This window comes from Manduca sexta, chromosome 23 (genome assembly GCF_014839805.1).
Source record: "Manduca sexta isolate Smith_Timp_Sample1 chromosome 23, JHU_Msex_v1.0, whole genome shotgun sequence".
Lineage (NCBI taxonomy): Eukaryota > Metazoa > Arthropoda > Insecta > Lepidoptera > Sphingidae > Manduca > Manduca sexta.
The window spans coordinates 10,684,710-10,707,083 of NC_051137.1; the positions used below are offsets into that span (position 1 = coordinate 10,684,710).

A 22,374-nucleotide genomic window follows, 5' to 3' on the forward strand; every position below is an offset into this window, starting at 1 on the left:
ACGTGCATTACTTTACATTAAAAAAGGAAACCTGGGATTGAAATTTTTAAATAATTCCAGAATTCAAATGTTATTTTACCGATAGGAATTGCGTTTTATGTATACTGACTATTATTCATACTGATACCTATATATGATAATATCAGCCCTATATTATATACTGTCCCACTATTGGGCACGGCTCTCCTCTACTACTAAGAGGGATTAGCCCTTAGTCCACCACGCTGGCCTCGTGCGGATTGGTATACTTCAAACACCCTCGAAATTCCTATAGAGAACTCCTCAATCCTCTGATACTGATACTTAGATTAAGGAAAATTTATATTTTTCTGAAATCTGGTTATGTAGTCACAATGTTGTACGTATAATAATTATATACATTAGCTACGAAAACTCACCTCATCTTTATGATTGTCAGTTTTATTCATATTGTTGTCTAGAGTCATCTCGACATTTGACATCTTAGTGATGCAATACCTTTATTGTTGGTATCTTGATATAATGAAGTATATTGTTGTAATATTTAGTTAGGTACTTCGGACATTTTTTCTACTGCTTATTGTATTCTGTAAGAAAATAACGATTTATTAGTAAATAGGAAAAAGACTTGTACATATGGTCATGTTGACATTGCATTAATTATAAAAGCATATTTGTTAGGAATACAATATTGATTCAGTTTATTTACTAAAACTACTGAGGTAGTTATAAGTAGCTGAAAACATAAAAAACAACATAATAAAACTTATATAACGTCCATGCAGTGGCTACATTCTCTTTGCTTGTAAACAAACAAAAATACTGGAAACTGCCATTCGACTGGATTTACGTGATTAATTAATATAATGAATATTATTTTTAAGAAAATGACAAAGGAAATGAGAACAGAATTAATTATTCAGTGCCAAATAAGACGGAAATCCGAATGACACAATCAGTTTTTTACATGTAACTAACTGATAGATTGGGTTCGTAGAATTATTAATTTGCGAAATTTCATTTTTACGTTTTATTATGAGGCAGTATTTTTAAAATATTTTACTCAAACAATATTTTTTTATATGATGTCCTGACAAAGATCACAAAAAGTCACTGGAAGCCGTTCCCAACAGATTCTTTTCAGGGAAGACATAAGCTTAAACTACTTAGATTCGGCAGTGGATATTGTGACAGGCGATGGTGCTAAAATTAGCAGTGAAGTAATTATTAGTGACCTACTTCACTATAGGAACTTTAGGCCGACTCAACGCGAGGCCAACCACCGTACAACAGATTTTATTTTTGTCTTCCGTGGTTTCTCACGCTAACGCCGCACCTATAGAAAAAGATCCCCGTTTTTTCCATGAAGATTAACATCTCCACTCCGGCGGTATTCTAGGTGTGCTCTAGCAATGATAAACTTACCATCAGATGCAGTATGTTATTAATTTACGGGTTTTCTGATGTAAACAAAAAGATAAAAACAATAATAACTACATTTCAAGTGTAATTTAAGTCAATCATACTTTACACTAAATTGCACGTCGGATTACGTACGGTCAGGTTTGACCTTTAAGGAAATTCACCCGCCGAATTGTTAAAGGCTGTGATTCTTTTAAAAGGTTAGTTGCCTCAGTAGTCAAACTGATTGCTGACCGACAAAAATCGCGTGAGCTACTTTTTTCCACACACAACCGAGTAGACGAATATTATTATTGCGTTACAAGATTTAATTTATACGTTAAGTAAATTTGTCAAGAAGAAATAATCTAGACAATAAGTAAGTCGAATTTAGTAATGTCAAACAGATATTATATGCAACACAGATCATGTTCTTTTAAGTTATTGCAAAAAGGAAGCAACTGAAGCTCGAGTCTAGCTTTGCTTTCCTTATTACAAACCCAGCCTCATGTGTGGTCAATTTAATGGATACAATCTAGTCGAGTAAGTATGGGGTGAACACGCAACGCACAATTAAGGTAGTAATGAACGCTATTCTAAAAAGAAAGTGAGAGTCAACAACCTTTCATAACACCACAATGGGTCGGCAGTTTGAAGAAAGCGAAAGCCTACTGATGCTATCTTTGCACGGAGTTGATAGCGTATTGGTTTGTACAATCTAATAAACTGTTTGATTGTTAACACTATTGTTATAACTATTATTATTTTTATAAGTAGTTTTGTTTATTGAAATTAAACTAATTTTCGGATTCTATCGCGGTATTGGTGTTTTATTTTCTCCCGACGTTTCGACGTTAGTTTTGTTTAACAAAAAATACGCGTAGTTAATAATTGGTCATAAAACCAGCTATTTAAAGAAGTATTTTTTTATAAAAATAAAAAGCAATTGCATAAAGTGTGTTCAATTAATTCATGGTTGCGACTGTTTCAAGCTCAAGGTTTAAATTAATTTCTTACACCTTCAAAACCGGTTCTTGTTCGTCTTGTAATTCAGTGTCGACTTGTAATTAGTTGGTTGAACTCTAGTGTGAGTTTAAAAGTACTTGGAAAATAATACAATTTTTATATTTGTTTTTGATATCTTTTTTGTAGTAGACAGGTACATTAATTCAAGAATTTTGAATAACTAGCTTATTCGTATGCCTACTCACTTTTTGATGGTTTTTAGTTCGATTTAGGTACTTTATAATTTGCTGATCATAGTTATTTTATCAAAATCTTATTTACACAATAAATAGAATATGTTCTCATATACCTTGTGTAAAAAATTAAAATGTCTTACTTGCTTTCTTTCTTACTTTCTGTAATGGTATCGCTACTTAGACTAAATTGAACAATACACCTACTAAGTTAACAAACAATTTTGATTGTACACACGCTTGTTTAAAATTAATGAATTATATACGTATTTCAGAATTGTGTTCCGCATTGTATGCTGCGTACGTGGGAAAATAAAATATCATCAAGAATAATAATGACGATCTTACTAAACTAGTATTTTAAAGAAATATATGGAGGAAATAATTCAGGTTCTGTACCAGAAATAGCTCGGTGCTATATTAAGACTAACTGTATACCTACTACCTATATTTTCATTATTTTGCCATTATTATTTAAGTTATTGGGACATCTCGGCCTTATACAATTAATATTTCCAACTCCTCCCTATCTTTCTATTTGATTAATTTCGTTGCGGGATAATGACATATTAGTTTTCCCTGAGACTCGCTGAGGTTCACTGCTCTGTGTCATAAAATGCCTGCCACTGCTGATCCTGGCTTATAGGAGTTGTAGTGGTGGTTGTGAGGGCGGGAAAGTCTTATATAATTAATATCAGGTCTGTATTAGATACTGTCCCACGGCTGGGCACGGACTTTCTCTACTACCGAAAGGGATTAGGCCAACCATGCTGGACTAAAGCGGATTGACAGAATTCACATACACTTAAAATTCTTATTGGGAACTTTTTAGGTATACGGGTTTCCTCACGTTTCTCTTACCGTTAAAGCAAACGATAATTCACCAAGAATACATGAAATATATCGCGCTCTCGTTTGCTATGGGGCTGCTCACGAGGAAACCTCAAAACACAGACACGTTAAATATAATAGTTAAACGCAATAATTGCGAGTTACTATAACATAGTATTGTACCTTATGCACGTAGGTATTCCTTCATGTCAACACACGATTCAGGTTTACCGACCGCGCTGGCAAATAATAATATTATATATCAAATAAGGAAACCATCCATATATATTTATATATGTATGTGTATATGTATGTGTATATATATATATATATATATATATATATAAATATGCTGTGTTATTAGGACACGTTATTTGATTATTGAACTTGAATGTATCAGTTTATGACGCATTACGCAATCTATTATTAAGTACTTAATTAAAATTTATTGGCAGATTATTTGCGTCTTATTTTACTCTAAATCTCACCGATAACGCAGGTTCATGCTATAAAATAGAAATATGTATTAACAACGATGAATATCATTAAGCAATTTGCAAACTCCGTACATAAAGAACTTATTTCTTACATAATTTTCAATAAAACGTAGGAGCCATTTAGGAACGCATGTCATGTTTGAAATTTAATGAATCCATGCTCACAAACGCGCTTTTGAAGTTATTGAGGCTGTCAGTAAATCAATGATTCGACTTGTGAAAGTGAGTGACAGTTGCGTTTAAGAGAAAGCTTTGAGTTCGCGGGATATTGTGAACAATACTTATGTCTGTCATAATCGATTACGTCTTGAGATGACTATGTCTAGACATTAAAGTACATAGGAATTATGATAGTTATAAATCACGGATGTTGCTTTTATAGTTTATAAAAGTTTTTCTCAAACTCCTTGTGGGCGCTAGAAGCATGCAGATGGTTTGTAAAAGATCTAAAAGAAATTGGCTATGAAATTATGCCACATTTCATCTAAATCCGTAATTTAGCCATGAAAGCGCAATAATCAAACAATTAAACGCATTTATACTATTAGTAAGGATGTAATATTTAACTCAGAAAAATTATAAGACTTATTTGACACAATAAGTATATTTAGAATAAAGTCATTTTGGAGGCCGCCACGAAATAATTGATATTCAAAATAGACAGTACAACAAATAATTTTGAGAAGCTATCATATAATCGTTACTACTCCACAAACTCTACTTTGCATTTTGAGGAACTTTGATACGGTATCAGACTTCCTCAAAATGCAAAGTAGAGTCTGTTGAAATACTACTGATCCGTATCAGTGGCATTTTAACAGTATCTACCATATACTGTAAATATATATACGTATACTAAAAAGAATTTATTTCTTTTTAGTATATACTAAAAAGAAATGCGTGCGAAATTGCATGTTTTTGTAGGTTAACTAACAACGTCAATCGGAATAAAAGAGATAAAAAATTATAATAAAAACAGCGCACAGACTTAAATGTATTACCTGAACGAAATGACGTAAGTAAAAATATAAAACGCATTATCATACACGGAAAATTACATTATAATTCACAAGCATAACGCAAGAATAAGCGCAAAGGATAAACAAGCATATTTTTTAAAATTTAGTTTTAGTTCACTACAGTGGCCGCCTTAGTGGACGCGAGGCCCCAGGCGAAATCAAAAATACCACGCGTTGCCCCGGACGGCACAAGAAAATTACCCGGTTTTAACGGTTTGCTTGGTAAGATCGTAAAGAAAGTCCTCCAAAGCACCGCGCGCGAGGCCCCTGTAGACGCGAGGCCCTGGGCGGTTGCCCGGTTCGCCTCCCCCTAAAGCCGCCCCTGGGTCACTAAAGATGAACCTTCCTATCTAAAACACTGGAGTCCAGTCCGAACAAAAGAAAACGTGAAAAAATACTAATCATCAACAATGCTTTGTTGTTAGAAATTCATACAACAGCTATAAGCTATAAATGTATAAACACATCCCGTTGTTCACATATTGCGGATGTTCCAAGACAAAAGAAAGAATTATTAATTATAAGCGAGTGTTGACCTTAGTATCCACCGTGGGTTGCGAAATAAAGGATAAGTCACATTCGGCCAGCTATAGGCTGTATGTACACAAGTCGGTGCTTTAGTATGCACAACACGTAATCAAACACAACGGTAAAACTCTTCGTCAACCGATAGTAATTTATGTGTCATGGGTAACGGAGGGCCCTTGAACTTGGTAATAAATACATGTTTGTATAGGCTATTAGAGTATTTTTATTAATAAATAGTGGCAAATTTTTTTTACGTATATCTCATGGTATAATTAAATTAATATGTTACCTTAAATAGTAACTAAACTCTGACAACAAAGAATCTTAAACGACAGAAGATATGAATTTGGAAAATGGTAAAATCAGAGTCTAAAATCAATGCAGTGAGAACTGAGGTCCGTGGTCACACACGTGATCTCTGGCGATCTATGAAATTAAGTAAATACCTAACGAACAACCTGATATATTTTATACGTTTATATTCTTGTTTGTGCGGATTTTTGAAAAGGTGACTAGTTGTTGCAAAGATTATAAAACGCATGCGCTGTACTTTAAAACTCGTTTCGTATTACTGGGTATTATTAAAAAAAAAACTTTTCGGGAATCGCATCCATTTTTATAATTGTAATTCAATATATTACGTTTTGTATTAAGTTCTTCAAAATACCCGATTTTTTTAAATCGATTGTTTGTATATTTTTAATTAATTTCAATTCAAATAAAATATATTTAGCGAAGAGCTTTTTGTCTGGAACAGTTTTAAAACTTATATCAAATACCCTCTGTCTCCAATCTGCATTATTTTGAAACAGAGTACTGTGACAATATGCCGAATAGCCTTCTCGCACAGCAAATGTTTACGTTCCTGTGCAAATACTACACATGCATATTGACCGATAATTTTATATTGACATCATACAGAGGCAGGCATTACCAATAGAAGTTTCCCTACGGCTTTATTATCCTCACGTAATATAACAAAGTTCTCATGAGTACAGTTGTAAATAAAATTATAAGGTAATGACGCCGTTGATGGCCTCCTTAATTTAATTTTTTTTTCCAAAAAATATAAAGTGAAAACTTTGATTAAATTTTACCATAATATTATGTATAATCATAAAATAATACTAGAAATTTTATAATGAAAAAACTGATAAAACGTTTGTATAATGATATTATTTTGCATTACAAAACAAAAAAAAACATCAAAGATGGTGTATCTTGTTAGGAATTGGTCATTCTTCGTTCACGCTACCCTATAGATTTTATTTTTTATTTATTTATACCTTTTTTCGTTTTACCAGCTAATTATAATTTATTGTATTTTGTTACTAGCCCAACATAAAATTATTTTTTTATTTTGCGACATTTTGTTTTAATGATTATAACAGAGATCGGGAGATCAGTGTATTGCGAAATAGCCTCAATCGGTGCCCAAGTAACCGTAAACCGTCATGCTTGTGCCTTTCCAGATTATAATATTGCACACCAAGTTGAAACATTGCAAGGACCTAAAAATATAGTTATAATATATGTAGACTTATTTACAAAGTACGTATAGTCCTTTCACGCTGAAGATATAGAGTAGTAGGAAGCTTGTTTACAAAATATGTCCATAGTGCCTTAAATTATGTGTATTTTTGTGATGAAGTCTTATTTGGATAACGTTTCTATTTACAAAGTTCAATATTTAATATGTATCCATGTCTACTATTCTCAAGGCCTTTTTTGTTTCCGGCAAATGCTCTGTTTAATATTTACTTGCCTAAATCAGAAAATCGGGTTTTACAGGTTCGAGATGGATACATTATCTGTAAAGCGGTAAAACTTCGCCTAATTATGACGCAATTTACGTAAGCTGATCTTTCGCCGCATAACACTTGGGCAATTTCATAGCGTCACCGAACGCATCTGTTGTAAGCGATCGAAGGCACTAGACTGCTTAGTTACTAGTGTTTTTTATTGGCTTTTATTACTTTTAAGATAGGTTATTTAACATAGATTATCGTTCAGTGTAAACAACACCTTAGGATTAGTGCCTAATAGAGCCATGATAAATGTTAATCAGTCATTAGTATATCAGTGATCAACGTACTTAAGAAGTACACAAGCGAAAACGATAAACATGTATTTATTCAGCCAAAATATCGCGGCTATCCGATCTGATAACATATTCAATACATTGGTCTTTCGCAACTGCGTCACAGAATAATGGTTATCGGAACTAGTTAAAGACCCCTTTGGGTTGCTGTTTGTGCAACGTCCTTCAGATGCAAGTCTCTTTACTACCCTTACTTTGTAAAGGTGTAATTAGTTGATGCAACTTGTAAACGACCTTAAACCGAATTGCAAAAGGCAGTAGTGGAGTCGAAGGGGCAAAGTACCGCCAAAATGAGTCCTACTAATATTATAAATGCAAAAATGGATGTAAGAATGTTTGTTCCTCTTTCAGTAGAAAACTACTGAACGGATTTGGATGAAACTTTACAGTAATATTGGTTATACGTAAGGATAACACATAAGCCACAATTTATAATGATGTTGTATAATTTGGTCATAATATAACGATACATATCAAATCGGCAAAAAAATTATCCCAGACTCTTCCACGCAGGCGAAGCCACTAGCAAAAGCTAGTAATAAATAAACTTAATTTAGTATTGATATTTATGATAAAAAACATCACTAACTTAAGACTACTGCTTATACTTAACATTAAACCGAACCACTTCTAGAAGTTAAAATTAAAAAAATATATATTTAAAGCATAAAATTACGTCACTATAATTTGAGATCCGCAAAATTAGAATTACACGTGAGACGCAACATTTTTCTGAATTTAGTTCTATACCAATCATATTACCGATATCGATGTACTAAAATAATTTATTCGTTTAAGAGTAAATCGGCCACATTTAGCGCTGTATGAAGATAAAGTGCGTGATAACTACAATTATAGTTTCTTGAATATTTTTACATAATATACTTAATGTAATTTAAAACCGGCCAGGGTCCTCCATGTAAGTTGGTTTCACTAAAATCTGTGTTTATCGTACAAGTTTTAAATATTATTTAAGTCTGTATAGAAAATAAATATTTCCGTTTTCGAACATTACGACACATTTTTTAGGTTTTAACTATTGGAGCCTAAAAAATAAAGAATCTGGTTGAACAAGTTTCCTTTAAACCGGTTTTTTTGCAAAATGTAACTTGACTATTACCAATAAGGAAACTATTATTAACGTAACTGCGTCTATTCTATAGTTTTGTCTTCTTAATTTGTAGAGTGCGTGGGAATTAATATAGATAATATATATCAAAAATGCCAGATTAGATTACACTCATACGTTGATGAAAATTATGCAGATATGTTTTATCAAATGACTTTTCGTATTGGGCAACTAGTAGTATATAATTAGTCTACACGTAGTTCATATAGCTCATTGCTTTTCTAAGTAGGCTTGACAAATTTGTAAAGAAGGTGGTTAGTGTAGATTTTCTCAGAAACAGGAGGTACTTTTTTCTGGATGAAAGGTATTATAATATGTCCTTCTGTACCCCTAACAACGTATAATTTATGCAAAATGTCATGATCAATGGTTTGAATATTAAGATGTGAAGATGTTACAATAGAAACATTTTTATATAATAACTAGCTTCCGCCCGCAGCTTCGCCCGCGTGGATTTCGGGTTTCAAAAATGGAGAAGGTGCTCAATTTGTCGGGATGTTTTTTTAATTTATGGTGGTATGCAGGTGGTCCGATTGTCCGGTCAGGGTCTGATGATGGGATCCTGGTGAAATCGAATCCCTAATCACCCCCAGTTATTTTGGAAATATATTTCATGTACAGAATTGACCTCTCTACAGATTTATTATAAGTATAGATATGCAAAGGTAGCTCAAAAATTGTCCATAACGAAAACATGCATTTTAAAGTAAAACAAAAGAAATAATATCGTGAAGCCAACCAAATAACTAATGATATATTAAATTTTGTGACTGTTCAATTTAGTCGGGTCCGCGATATCACTTTTGTTGAGTTTCAGAACGCGACATTACATTATTATATTCTGTGCTCCAACGCACACTGCTTTGATGTTAGGAACACACCTACATTGCTTAGACAACAGTGAACTTTATACAATAGCAATAAAGCTCAAATTGACTCTACGTATTAGTTAGAAAACGTTTGTATGGGAAATAGAAAAATGCTGTTTTGAGGATTTTCCCGGCAATTATTTGAATTTTTCTCACCTTTTAAACCTTCCCTAGACCTCCACGAATAATTCAAGACCAAGATAAGATAAATCCGTTCAGCCGTTCTCGAGTTTTAGCGAGACTAACGAACAGCAATTCATTTTTATATATATAGATAGCTAGTATTCTTGGTTTCCTCTTCAAGGAAGAGAAATTGAATAGGCATTTCTATTTTAGGCAGCAGATTCTATTTTTCTCATTCATAACATATAAAACATATATTACTCTATTTCTGCCGGCTTCCCTTTCATTATTTGAAATCTAATTATCATTAGAACGATTTGCGACCGAATTTATGCATATTAGTACTTATATGTTGTGTCAGGTTCTCTTTCAGAAAATTTCACTCTTCGCCACTGCAGGGCCGTAACTAGACTTGAATTTAAGGTAGGGCAGTTGTGGTTATAGCTAGGGCGGAAGTAAAAATGTTACTAGATCTGATCTGGTCAATCGATTTTTGGCTTTCTTGATTTGTGAACATGATTGAGTCAGGTTAAAACTTACGTAATTGTTAGGGTAATATACAGATTGCAACAATATTCCGTTAAATTTCAAAAGGACGTTATTCCACCCATCGATACGAATAATTCTTACTATGGGATCAACTTCCAAATCGTGAAATAAAAAACCCGCTGCTCCATATATTTTGATTGAGTAGTAATGTATAATTTAGTTGATTAAGGTAGGGCATGAGTATTTTAAGGTAGGGCATTGCCCCATAATGCCCTCCCCTAGCTACGGCCCTGCGCCACTGGTATCTTATTTTAAATTGTACCTACCTATCCAAGAATTGAAAAGCGACTCACTCTATTGAAGCATTGAATATGACACATCTATGTGAATAACAAACAGCAATTCCTATAATTACTCAGGAGGTTTCTTTGTGACTATTATAATACATTGTACATAAAACACATTGGAAACATATAAGCAATTGTCGTGGTTATTGTACACAATTTTATTAAGTACACGATCATATATTTATTGAATATGATACATTCATATTCAATATATAATACCTACTTAACTTTGCTTCGGTGGCGTAGTTGTATGCGATAGGTACGATTGTAGTGAAGTGTTGAGCAGTGATATTGATTTTTTCTAATCCGTATCAGCCCGGAGTCCGAAGTTTGTGCCCGATATGGCAAAAGGGTCGCCCTCTATCAAACACATCGTGGGACGGAATACACACGGCGGAAAGTGGGTGCACGTGTTGCGCCTTTCCTAATCCGCTGCCTACCCCTTAGGACAAAATGGCGTGAGTGTGTGTATGTGTACTTATCTATGTTGAAACAAGATGTTGCTCGCGACTTCGCCTGCGTGAAATGACTAACGCTACAAAACCCCTAAATCCCTAAATCCCTAAATCCCTGTACTAATATATTAAAAACATCATTTGTTTCCTATGAGAGCAATTCATCGGGATAAAAACTCACCTATGTGATAATCGACGACTTGGTTTATGCATGTGCCAAATATCCAAATGTGATCTGAATTTGCAACATTCATTTATACTTACATATTATAAATGTGAATGTAAGGAAAAAAATAATACAGTACCTACTTATTTGAACTACAAAGCACTAACACAATCTTTCCTTTTGTAATGTGTGTTTGATACACGATTGAATCTGAACGAAATTTAACGATAGATTAGTAATACAAAGATTAAAGTGCACAATTCAAATCATAAATGCACGGTTCAAACTTCTGTAATTTGGATACATTGTAACTCAATTATGTTATTGTTGTTATGCTTACTGCTTATCCCGAATAAATATTTGCATAAATAACTTTAGAAACCCAGCATACATAGCAATATGAAAGCTGCTGCCTAATGGAAAAGCAATTATGGCTTACGTGCTAATGACATTTAGAAACTTAACAACCTATTCAAATAAATACGTGTAATCTAGAAAATCGCCTCGGTTTTGTCCAATGTATAACTCTCTATGTTATTATATAAACTTGAAGAGTTTGTTTGTTTGAACGCGCTAATCGCACGAACACTAAATCAAACTAAAAAAATATTTGAGTGATCGATAGTCCATTTATCGAGGAAGGTTATAGGCTATATAACATCACACTATGACCCATAGGAGCGAAACATCAATGAAAAATGTTGGAGAAAGGGAGAAAATGTTATTCCCTTTGTGAGCTGCCGTTGCGTGTGCTACGTAAACGGTTAAAAATCAACCATGTAGAAGATGTTCCTCATAAAAAAAATATATTATAAAACAAAGTCCACCGCCGCATCTGTCGGCCTGTCTGAACACGATAAACTCAAAAATTACTAAACAGATTTCGATGAAAATTTAATTTTTCACGTGGGCGAAGCCGCGACCAAAGCTTATGTACTATACTGGCATAGTGTTTTAAATAGATGGCACTAGCATCATACAGATGGCACTATAGATCACTCTTTAGGGACGTTCGTAGCGGGGAAGGTATTTTCACACGAGGAAGCCGCTACCAAAACTTAGTACCTACTTAATACATAATATACCTGAGTATATTAATTCATTATACCAAAACGCACATAGTAAATACCAAAACTTATTACTTGGCAAAAACTGAAAGTGCATATAGGTATCATTAATCATCGTTACCAAGAAGTTTAGAGCTAAAAATTCTAAAAGGTTACCTACGACAGCAAAAAAAGAGATTCTTATGTAGTTAAATTATATTGGAATATTTTTCATTACAATTTTTTTTAAGTCTTGTCTATATTTTGCGCAATATTTTAAATGGAACTCAAAGATGCAAAAAGTGGTGACGAATTAGTATTTACTATTTATAATTTTAGACGTAACGTGTCCTGTTGAAGCTCTTCTTTTACATCTCTACCATTAATTATCATAGCAAAATTGCGCCGGTTTTATTCTCATTCAAAATACTGTTGAGAACGTTAAACTCGAGTCTTGCAAAACTAAGTGAATTTTTGTATGCAATATTCTTGCGTAAAAATATGAAATTTCCCTGCCTCCGCATTAACATTGATAAATGCAGGAAGATATAATATAATAATAACAGCCCTGTATACTGTCCCACTGCTGGGCACGGGCCTCCTTTACTTTTGAAAGGGATTAAGCCTTAGTCCGCCACGTTAGCCTAGTGCAGATTGACAAACATAACAAATGTTAAAATTTATAGAGAACTCAGTTTCCCCACAATGTTTTCCTTCACCGTTTAGGCAAGCGATAATTCACAAAGAATACACAAATAACTTTAAAAAAGTCAAAGGTAAGTACGTGCCCTTGGGTTTTGAACCTGCGGACATTGGTCTCGGCAGAAAGTTTTAACATATCAGTAGGTATTATGATGATATATGATTATGATAATATAATGAGAATGATTATTTTTTTAAGTGGGGTCAATTGAATGTGTATTATTACAAAAACAAAAGCCCGATAAGAAAGTTTTGCAACTAAAAGAAACATAACAACACGAGTGAAATGCAATAATAGTCCTTATTATCAGTAATTTGATGTTTTGCAAGAAAATGTAAACATACATCACGTGTATTGAATTCGTGTCGTGTTGTTTCAAAAACATTTACATTACTTACTGTTATGGAGAACTTAATGGAGGCCGCATCATCACGTAATGCCAGTTAATATTATCATCATTGAATCTGTCATTGTGTCGGCCGAAGTCAGACCTTGATATATAAATTATGATGTGTAAAATAATCAAATTATCCTAATGACAGGACTTGATTGGTGTAAAGACCTATTAGCAAAGCCTAAATTTTCTTATGTAAGTAAAGTGAAACGTACTGCCGAGACGAATTTCTGTAGGTTCAAAACCCAAGGCCACGCATCTCTGACTTTTCAAAGGCTATGTGTGTATTCTTTGTGAATTTTCGCTTGCTTTAAAGATGAAGTAAAGTCGTGAGGACAACTACATACCTAAGAAGTTGTGTCGAAGAATTTTGAGAATATGTGAAGTATGTCAATCCGCTGGGGCGTAGCTAGCGCTGTGTCAGCCGTATCAGTGATACGGGGACCCCGAGCTTTGGGGCCCCTCTTGGCCCATATCTACATTAAACTAAGTGGACGCTCAAAATTTCGCACTGACCTTAAGAGCTCCCAACAAATTTAGATATAGGGTCCCTCTGTGGCAAGCTACGCTTGGCAGTAGCCAATCCGTACTAGGCCAGCGTAATGGACTAAAGCCTAATCCCTCTCAGTAGTAGAGACCCATATTTAACTGTGCGGCAGTATAATATAATACAAGGCTGATATTATTATAAAAACATTGTAACGCTTGTAGCAGTTATTAGACCCTATAAATAGTAAACGTTTTCACACCCTGTAAGTACTAAATCAGACAAAATTACACAGCAATACAATTGTTTGTACAATAAAAACGCTACACAACAATAAAAGGTTGCAGTATTTTTCTGATAAGAATTATGATATAACAAAAATTACATGATGAATAGCATACCTTTCTTGAGTTGGATTATTTTTCAGTTTGATAAGATAAGTAATTTAAAGAAATCAATTTAATGTGATAATTATGTTCTGGGTGGTCGAAGTTTTAATAAAAAAACAGAAACGACGAATGAGGATATACATACTTATATATTATGAAGGTATTATATTTTATGTAGATTGTAAGCTACGTCAAACATTATCTCTCCTTTAGGAAGATTAAAATTGCGACTATTGCGATTAAATTACCTAAACGGGTATATTGTTTGCTAAGAATTATCGTAATCGATGTATTACATAAATCCCTAACAATTAACGATGTAATAATATATACTCATGTCATGTGAGTGCGTAGTATTATTATATTTTAGAAAAATTACGGCTTACCATATTTCTTATAAAAAAATCAGTGCTGATTATAATTTCTTTTACTATCAGCATACAGGTAATAACAGTAACATTTTGAGAAGGTGCACATACTTATATAAAAGTAAAGAAAAAAAATCGTAGCCCTTTTTAAGCACATTGCGCACACGGAAGAATTTGACATAATTAAAGTTCATATAAAGAAGGTGTTAAATTTTAAATATACAACATTCGCTGGTGGTAAGATATATTTTATTTCCGCCCGGATAGCGACCACACTACACAAAGTGTTAAAACCCGCCATAGTGGCCCACGTAAGTATGTCGCGTTCCAGGATCTGCCTGTGTATATCCGGTTCCAACAGGCCAGCATAATTGGGCCCACTGCCGATGATAAATCATCTCTCGTCAGTCGACAATCTAATGGACCCCACTCCACTTACCATGAGGTGTCTCATTCACATGCTCTTAAAAAAAATGTTCTCTAGAATAAAAAAATGTTTCCAAATATTAATTAAAATTTGTGCACGTATAAAAAACACATTTTAACACTATGCACTGTACCAAATATTAGTTTAAGAGTCTTACATTCCGTGTGAATCGCATGTTAGTGCATACATTATCGTGTAACACACTAAAAATCAGACCTAAATCAATGACGCAATGAAAGTAATAAGGCACTTTATATTACATCTCTATTGCCTAGACGCAGATGTGGTATAAATTTTAATTAATTTCCCATACCAGATACGTGAGAGAACCACCCAACAAACATACTCACAAAGACGTCATACAATTACAGCTAATCTTCAATATTCAAAACGCATGTCGATTCTTAGCAATAACGATATTTACTACTCATTTTTAATTGTCATACGAATTATAATTCAGCGAGAGACTGACTCTAATCACGTCAACGATGAATAAAAATACCTATTTAGGAGCAGTGGTAAATATAAGTTTTTTAGATATTTGTAGAATAAATGTAGAAGAATAAGGAAACCCCAAGAATGTTTAACTGATGGTAAATATTGTCAAAGTAAAATACATTGTAATATTGACTTAGGTGTCTAATCACTCTGGTTGTTAAAATAGATTTCAATGGTTATCAGTATCTTCATAATGCTTATATTAAGTGCCACTGTACGAACAGAAATATCCAGATATCACCAGAAGAATAAAGTTCAAATGTAATCGCACTCGATGCACATCTAATATCAGCATAAATGTAAAAGATAAGCTGTGATAATAATATTATGTAATCCGATGTAATTAACATTGGAAGTAAAGACGTACATGTATTCATGGCGTTACGCCAAATAGATTTATGATACCTTTAAATAAATGAATTCTACTGAGTTTTTGGAATGCTAAATGCAAAATAAAATAAAGGGATAACACTATGTGGCAAATATTACTATTTATGCACTATTAAAAATATTTATACAGAAAACTATTAACATATGCATGCATAGATCACACTTTTCTTTTTTTATGCGGTGACATTTAAAGGAACTATAAACATTTATTCCAGAAGTTTCCAAACTTTTTTTTCTAATCCCTTTCAAAATTTTGCTGATTCCGCTGGATCTTTTTTTTGGTTTGGCAGAGAAAGAATGCATTACTATTAACGCCCAGACACGTTGGGAATCAATGGTTTAATTAAGCTGTCGAAACTTTTAAAAACAATAATTAGTAATATAAATCATTATGACGTTTATTATGAGCAAAGTCCAAAGTCATTAAACTCTTTGATTATGAGATTGTTTTTGCTTTAAACCTGTAACTAGCGAAATAATTTAAAACTACCAATGTAAATACCAAAAAAGTGAACCTGTACGTCATCAAGGTGCTTTTTTCTAGCCTCTATATTTAGAGGAGAAATTGTACTTATAAAGGTGAATATATAAGTACAATTTTCACCTTTATAGAATTAATAAGACCATTTACTATTATGTATTAACAATAAAGATACCTAGTAAGTACATTCGTATGTTTCATCACCTATGTCTCGAACTCCTTTCCGTAGCGGCTGTTACATTGGTATTTGGTAGCAAACAGCTTGTATAATTCAGTACATTTTTGAATTATTATAAAGGTACAGGATATCTACGCATAAAGACTGTATGATATGCGGTATTGTAGAATAGCACCTTCCTCATACCATGAAGTTTAAGGCAAGGAATACTTAGAAATGACGAATTGTATTCTACGAAAACTCTGATTCTCCGAGGGCGTGTGGCAAGGGATCTTTTGGTAATACCAACAGAAATAACGAGTCAAACATGATTTCACTATAAACATAAAAAGGCAGGTATAAACTGTGGGCATATTTCAAGTATTTGCTGTTCGTTTTCCAAGTGGAAACAGGCGCATGATTCAAACACAACGAGTTTGCCTTAAAGTAATGTTTTTATCATTTACGAATTATTCAAAATATAAATCTAAAAGCATAAATCATAAAGATAAAAAACAACATTGTGAGATCGGCGCTATGTTATCTGTACCCTGTTTAATGATGATTACCGTTGCGTTACGTGCATGATTATGATTAGCTGGTGATATAAAAAATGATTTTTACATATGAGATACATACTACGGATATGAGATTTACAAAAATAATTACTTAAGTATAGATGAACCATTATATTTATTTTAGCTGTGGGTAAGTTATTTTAAATCACGACTATTATCATGATAAATTGTACTTCACAAGATGTATGAATTTTGTAAATTTTAATTATAATGCGATACCACGATATTTACAAATCCTTATCATGAAGGCACGTGCGCAGCCAAGTTTTAGTTTCGCGGAGGTTAAAAAAAATAAAACAAAAAAAAATGTGATGTGAATGAGATTCATATTCATTTGAAAACAAACAACCCAAGATTGTCAGTCATAAAAGTATAAATCAATCAATTGTTAGCTGAACAAATTTATTTCGTTTAGGCGTTCTATCCACTCCTCTAACTACGCTTATGTTGTTTACCTATTTCCTTTTTGAATACTGACAATCTCTTTTCGCAGTTTTATTAAAGACATTATCAATTTTACTTATAAACTTGTTTTGGCGTTATTAGGTGATTAAGAATTGCTTAAAATAGCTGTCAAAACATCATCGGTTCCCTAGTTTCAACCTTATTAAGAGGCAAGATGGCAGGTTTTGACTTACAGCTGATCGAGTACATTTGTGTTTTAACTAATCATATCTTTGCGAAATTTTTATAAGTAAGATTGTATAATAAAATACAGTCTATCAATGTCGAAGCGTAATCTATTCAGCCAGCATCACTCTCATAACTTCCTCCTATGAACAAGAATTTTATTATAGTGTATCTCCTTGAATCAGTTCATCAGAATTTAGTCAATACATTGGCAATTTGGCAAAGTTTTCCGAGTACGTGTTATGACAATATTTAAGAGAAGTTTATCAACTTACTAGCAGGGCATAGCCATATAAAACGTATTTCTTCAACTGTACGATGAATATAATTTAGTATTTACGTACTTACTTCACACAATAAGAGAACTCATCAGAATTTAAACCACCAAGGTCGCTTCCGTGAGAAATATAAATATTTTATTGAATTATTTATTATTATTATATCAATGAAGTTTAACAAATTAATATAGCCATAAGTAATTTACTAATAAATTAATAGACTGCATACCTGTTTAAAGTAGACTTATTAATTGTAATAAAATTTAAGCAAATAAAAAGTAATAGTACCTACAGTATAATTTGGCATTTAACTAACTTTTTAACTTTTTTTCAGTAAACTGTTTACTGAAAGTTTTTATTGCTGGTTTCAACTTTTCATTCTATGTTTAATTATTAATATTTTATCATCCAATGCCTAAAATATGTAAGTATGTAATCACAGCACAGAGAAAGATTTCTGTAATTACGTATGAAGGTACCTGCGTCTGTATATTTAAAATAATTATATTTTTTTTACTATTTGGTTTTATTCTTTGCGTCCAATTACTGGTTATTAATTTTTATTTCATTTTCTCTTAAAACTTTAGGCGTAATGGATTTTAAGATCTTGATAATAAGTTTGAATTATTCTGAAGTTGTGTGTATTTTAATGATTAACAGGATTACTTACTCTTTCTTTAATTATATCGATAGTACCAACTTGGATAATAAGGTAACTCGTAGACCACTGTGTTAGTGACCTTCTTTAGTATAATTTCCGTGTAAAAATTATTGGGACTTCCATAATTAAAGATTGAAGCTCATTATTTAAAAAAAAGGCTCCCGTAAATATGTACTTACATTAGCGTCGCCCTAGTTATTGTGATGTAAGAAATTATGATCATTAAGTATCTAAGTTAGATTAAAATAAATAGGTACTAAATAATTAATTATTTAATTTCACAATAAATTAATTGCGTAGGTGTGAACTATTTTAGGATTCTTTTAAACTTTTAATATAAGCACTTCAATATAATATTTTGTGAATAAGTATCGTTATTTGTTAAATTAATTTTAATTTGTAACCGTTTCGTAAACTTTTCATGTTCGCAAAAATACTTATTTTTGAAGAACTTTTAGATATTTAAAACGATAAATCTAAAACCGTTAAATCGCATCATAATAAAAATTAATAACAGAAATAATAATAACTTACAAATATTTCCGAACGAATTCACTGTTTATCACTATTTTCGTGGAAAGTTATCACGTCGCGCTCGGTTCGGGTTCGACACACGAATACGCACGCTGACGCCGCGCCGCGCCGCGTGTTTGTTCTTCTGTGAAGTGTGGACGCAGGAAGCGCGCGCCTACAGCCGGTGGGGTACTTCACAGATTATTGTCACCGTGGGAGATAGAAACAAGCGGTGCGCGTCTCACCATCATCGGTGTGAACTGCCGATCCAAAGAAACACAATCAACCTTCAACAGTTAAGCCGTTAGAAAGTATCATCATAATTTGATGTGCAAAACATGATTGACGATCGCAATCATTGCTAAACCGGCATTTCTTTTGTTTTTCCATCAACTTTATAGCCTTAAGAGATTTCATACTATTAACATATTTTTTTATTGTCTTTGTTTTAATAACGTGTATTATATTTCATTTCTTAGTTTATTTTTTTTTGTAATTAAATAAATAATAGGTACTTAAACTTTCATACGTTAATGATAATAAATAAACTTTAAATTGCATAATTGTCGATATTAAGAATAACGTTCGCATTACTGTGTGTCTCTTTTGGTTTTGTGACATTAATGGAAGAAAGTTCTGATACCGCAGCAGGTAAATTTATTGTTAGCCTTTTATTTACAGAAATTTCATTTCATCGCAGCGATAGTTTGGTGGAAAGTGGAAGGCAGATTAAGGTCGCAGGTTCAAAGTTCGTATCTAGGTCCGAGCGCACAAACAAAATATTACTTTTCGTAGTAGATAGTAAGAATATTGTGAATTATTTATTATTAAATAATAACCGCTCGCTTTAACGTTAAAGGAAAATATAAGAAATTCTACATATAGAAAAAATTCCTTAACAATCTAGGAGGTAAGCGGAAAGACCTAAACCAGAGGTTTACGGGATCATGTAGGTACCGTGCTCAGGCATAGTGCTGCTCAACTTGGGCATACAGATATTACTCTGTTAAAAACATGCAGAGTAGTCAACAACATGACATTTATCATTTTGATAAAACCTATCATAAACTTTTATTTTTAAACCTATTTATTTATTTTTAAAACCACTTGCAAGCCAGTGACTCATGTATACTTTATTTTTGGTATAATTGTACTTTATTTCTGGTATAATTTTAAACACCCCTGCAGCGGCAAACTACTCCGATCAAAACTGAGTTGTCAACGTAAACATTGCCCAATTTACTAGGAAGTAATTTTATGAAAAAAAAAATAACTTTCCTGTCGTCGTTTGAAAAGCTAATTGACAGAGACATTTTGTCGAAAAAATTAACTAGGTTAAAAAAACATCGAAAAACGTAGTGATTTTAAATATGTAAGAAAATTTGTGTTGCAAAAAATGTCGTTTAAGAGAATTAGCCTTTCAACCGTCGCAGTAGAGTTCAGTGTTGACCTACACATAGTAATGTGGTAGGAGAAGCAGTATTTATACTGCCGTTCGACTTATAGAAAAACAGTTTTAGGATCTGGAATAGTTGGCTATAAGGATTCATAATAGCTTTCTAAAGGTATTATGAATTCTTTGATACTTGTGATCTCTTCTCTTTGTTACTGTTTGGCACATATATACTTAGTACCTACATTATTCGTAAACAGTGATTTTTAAAAGGTCAAAAACAAGATTTTTAATTAAAAAAAAACTGTATCAAAAGCGGCAATGATTTATATTCGTACGTCATAGAACAATTACCTCCGGCACAACTGATGTTTAAGGCCTTCCCCCGATAAAATGTCCTTGATTATTCGCTCCATACTTTTCGGCGCATTAGTGCAGGCGGGATATGATATGTGTAGATTTATAAATATAATAAATCAATAATAGGTCTTTTTGAAAACTTGAAACTGCGAAAATTTTCCTTAGTAAATTGTTTATTTAATAGTGTTGGTTTGAAATTCAAATGATGATAGAGGGAATTGCAGGAAATCGGAAATTGTTGTGGTATTTTCATTATGAAATTAATCAAACAATATCTAGATTACAAAAAAAAAATAATCAACAAAAACAAAGTAAACATATTGTATAAATATCACCGATATATATGTATGATAAATACGATGTTTAAGAATTTCGAATAGATTAATTCTAAAAATACTGTTAGCGCGCCTTCTTCCTGGGTGGGGCGCCTTAAATATTATTTACATGAATAAATTTGACGACACAAACAAGAACAATTAAAATAAAAAACCCGTTTCACGATTTAGCTACTACCTACATGTTCCTAACTTAATGTAGACCACTTGATATAATATTTATTTAGCATCTAGACTCTACATTCTAGAGTCTTAGACGTTGGCATCTTCTTCTCTTGCTTGGGTAGAGATGGGTCTTGGGACATTTACTTAGGTAATATAAATAGATAAATGTCTTCTAATTTTGCATAAACATTACGAAACAGTAGTAAAAACACTGTTCATAAAATGAAATGCTTTATTAGTGGTGCATACGGAAAAGAAGTTAAATTCTAAATGCATAGTAATATTTTAGAAATATTTGCTAGTGTTAGGATATAGTTTAAGTCCGCCCGGATACCGACTACAGTACACAAGGTGTTAACACCAGCCATAGTGGCCCACTTAACTTTATCGTGTTCTGGGATGAGCATGTGTATACCCGGTTCCAACAGGCCGGCATAATTGTGTCGACTGTCTATGGTTAATCATCTCTCGTCAGTCGACATTCTATTAGACCACACTCCATTTACAACAGGTGCTGTGGGATCACTTTGCCACGCGAGTATAAAAAATCATGGTGAGTGATTTCCTCTGCCCATCTGCAATCAGTTATTTCAGGAGAATCTTGGAGAAGAATCTGCTTTTTGATTTGGAGAAATTTGTGAGCGTCAGAAACCATATACAAATAGGAACTGACGATAATATTATAATGTCTGAGGATGCGGAACGCAGTTCGGTGCTTTATGTTTTGGTTAGTATTATTAATGATGTTATTTCGTGACGCTTGCTATCAGACGAGCGTCTTCCTCATGTTGTCATTCGGTTGTACATAACTCGTTTTTCCATCCAATTAGCCATAAAATATTAATCAATTTTTGGCTAACGTTATGTTATGGCAAACGAAGTAGTATTAATTTAAAATATCTAGTTATGTGCAGACTAAGTCGTTCGACCGTAGCAGACATGAGATTTAAAAAAATATATGTTATCTAAATCTCGCTACTAAATTAAT

General features: G+C 32.8%; 1 protein-coding gene across 1 annotated transcript in view; it reads right to left on the reverse strand.

Annotated features, from left to right (window-relative positions):
- LOC115454384 (long-chain fatty acid transport protein 4-like) overlaps positions 1–19,302 on the reverse strand; it is a 37,271-nt gene extending 17,969 nt beyond the window's left edge. Inside the window, exons 1-2 of the mRNA XM_037441782.1 lie at positions 19,155–19,302; positions 399–566 (exon numbers count right to left, since the gene is read on the reverse strand). Of these exons, the coding sequence (XP_037297679.1) occupies positions 399–461 (63 nt within the window). The 5' untranslated portion in view covers positions 462–566; positions 19,155–19,302. The remainder of the gene's footprint in view (positions 1–398; positions 567–19,154) is intronic.
- Between the last annotated feature and the right edge of the window lie 3,072 nt (positions 19,303–22,374).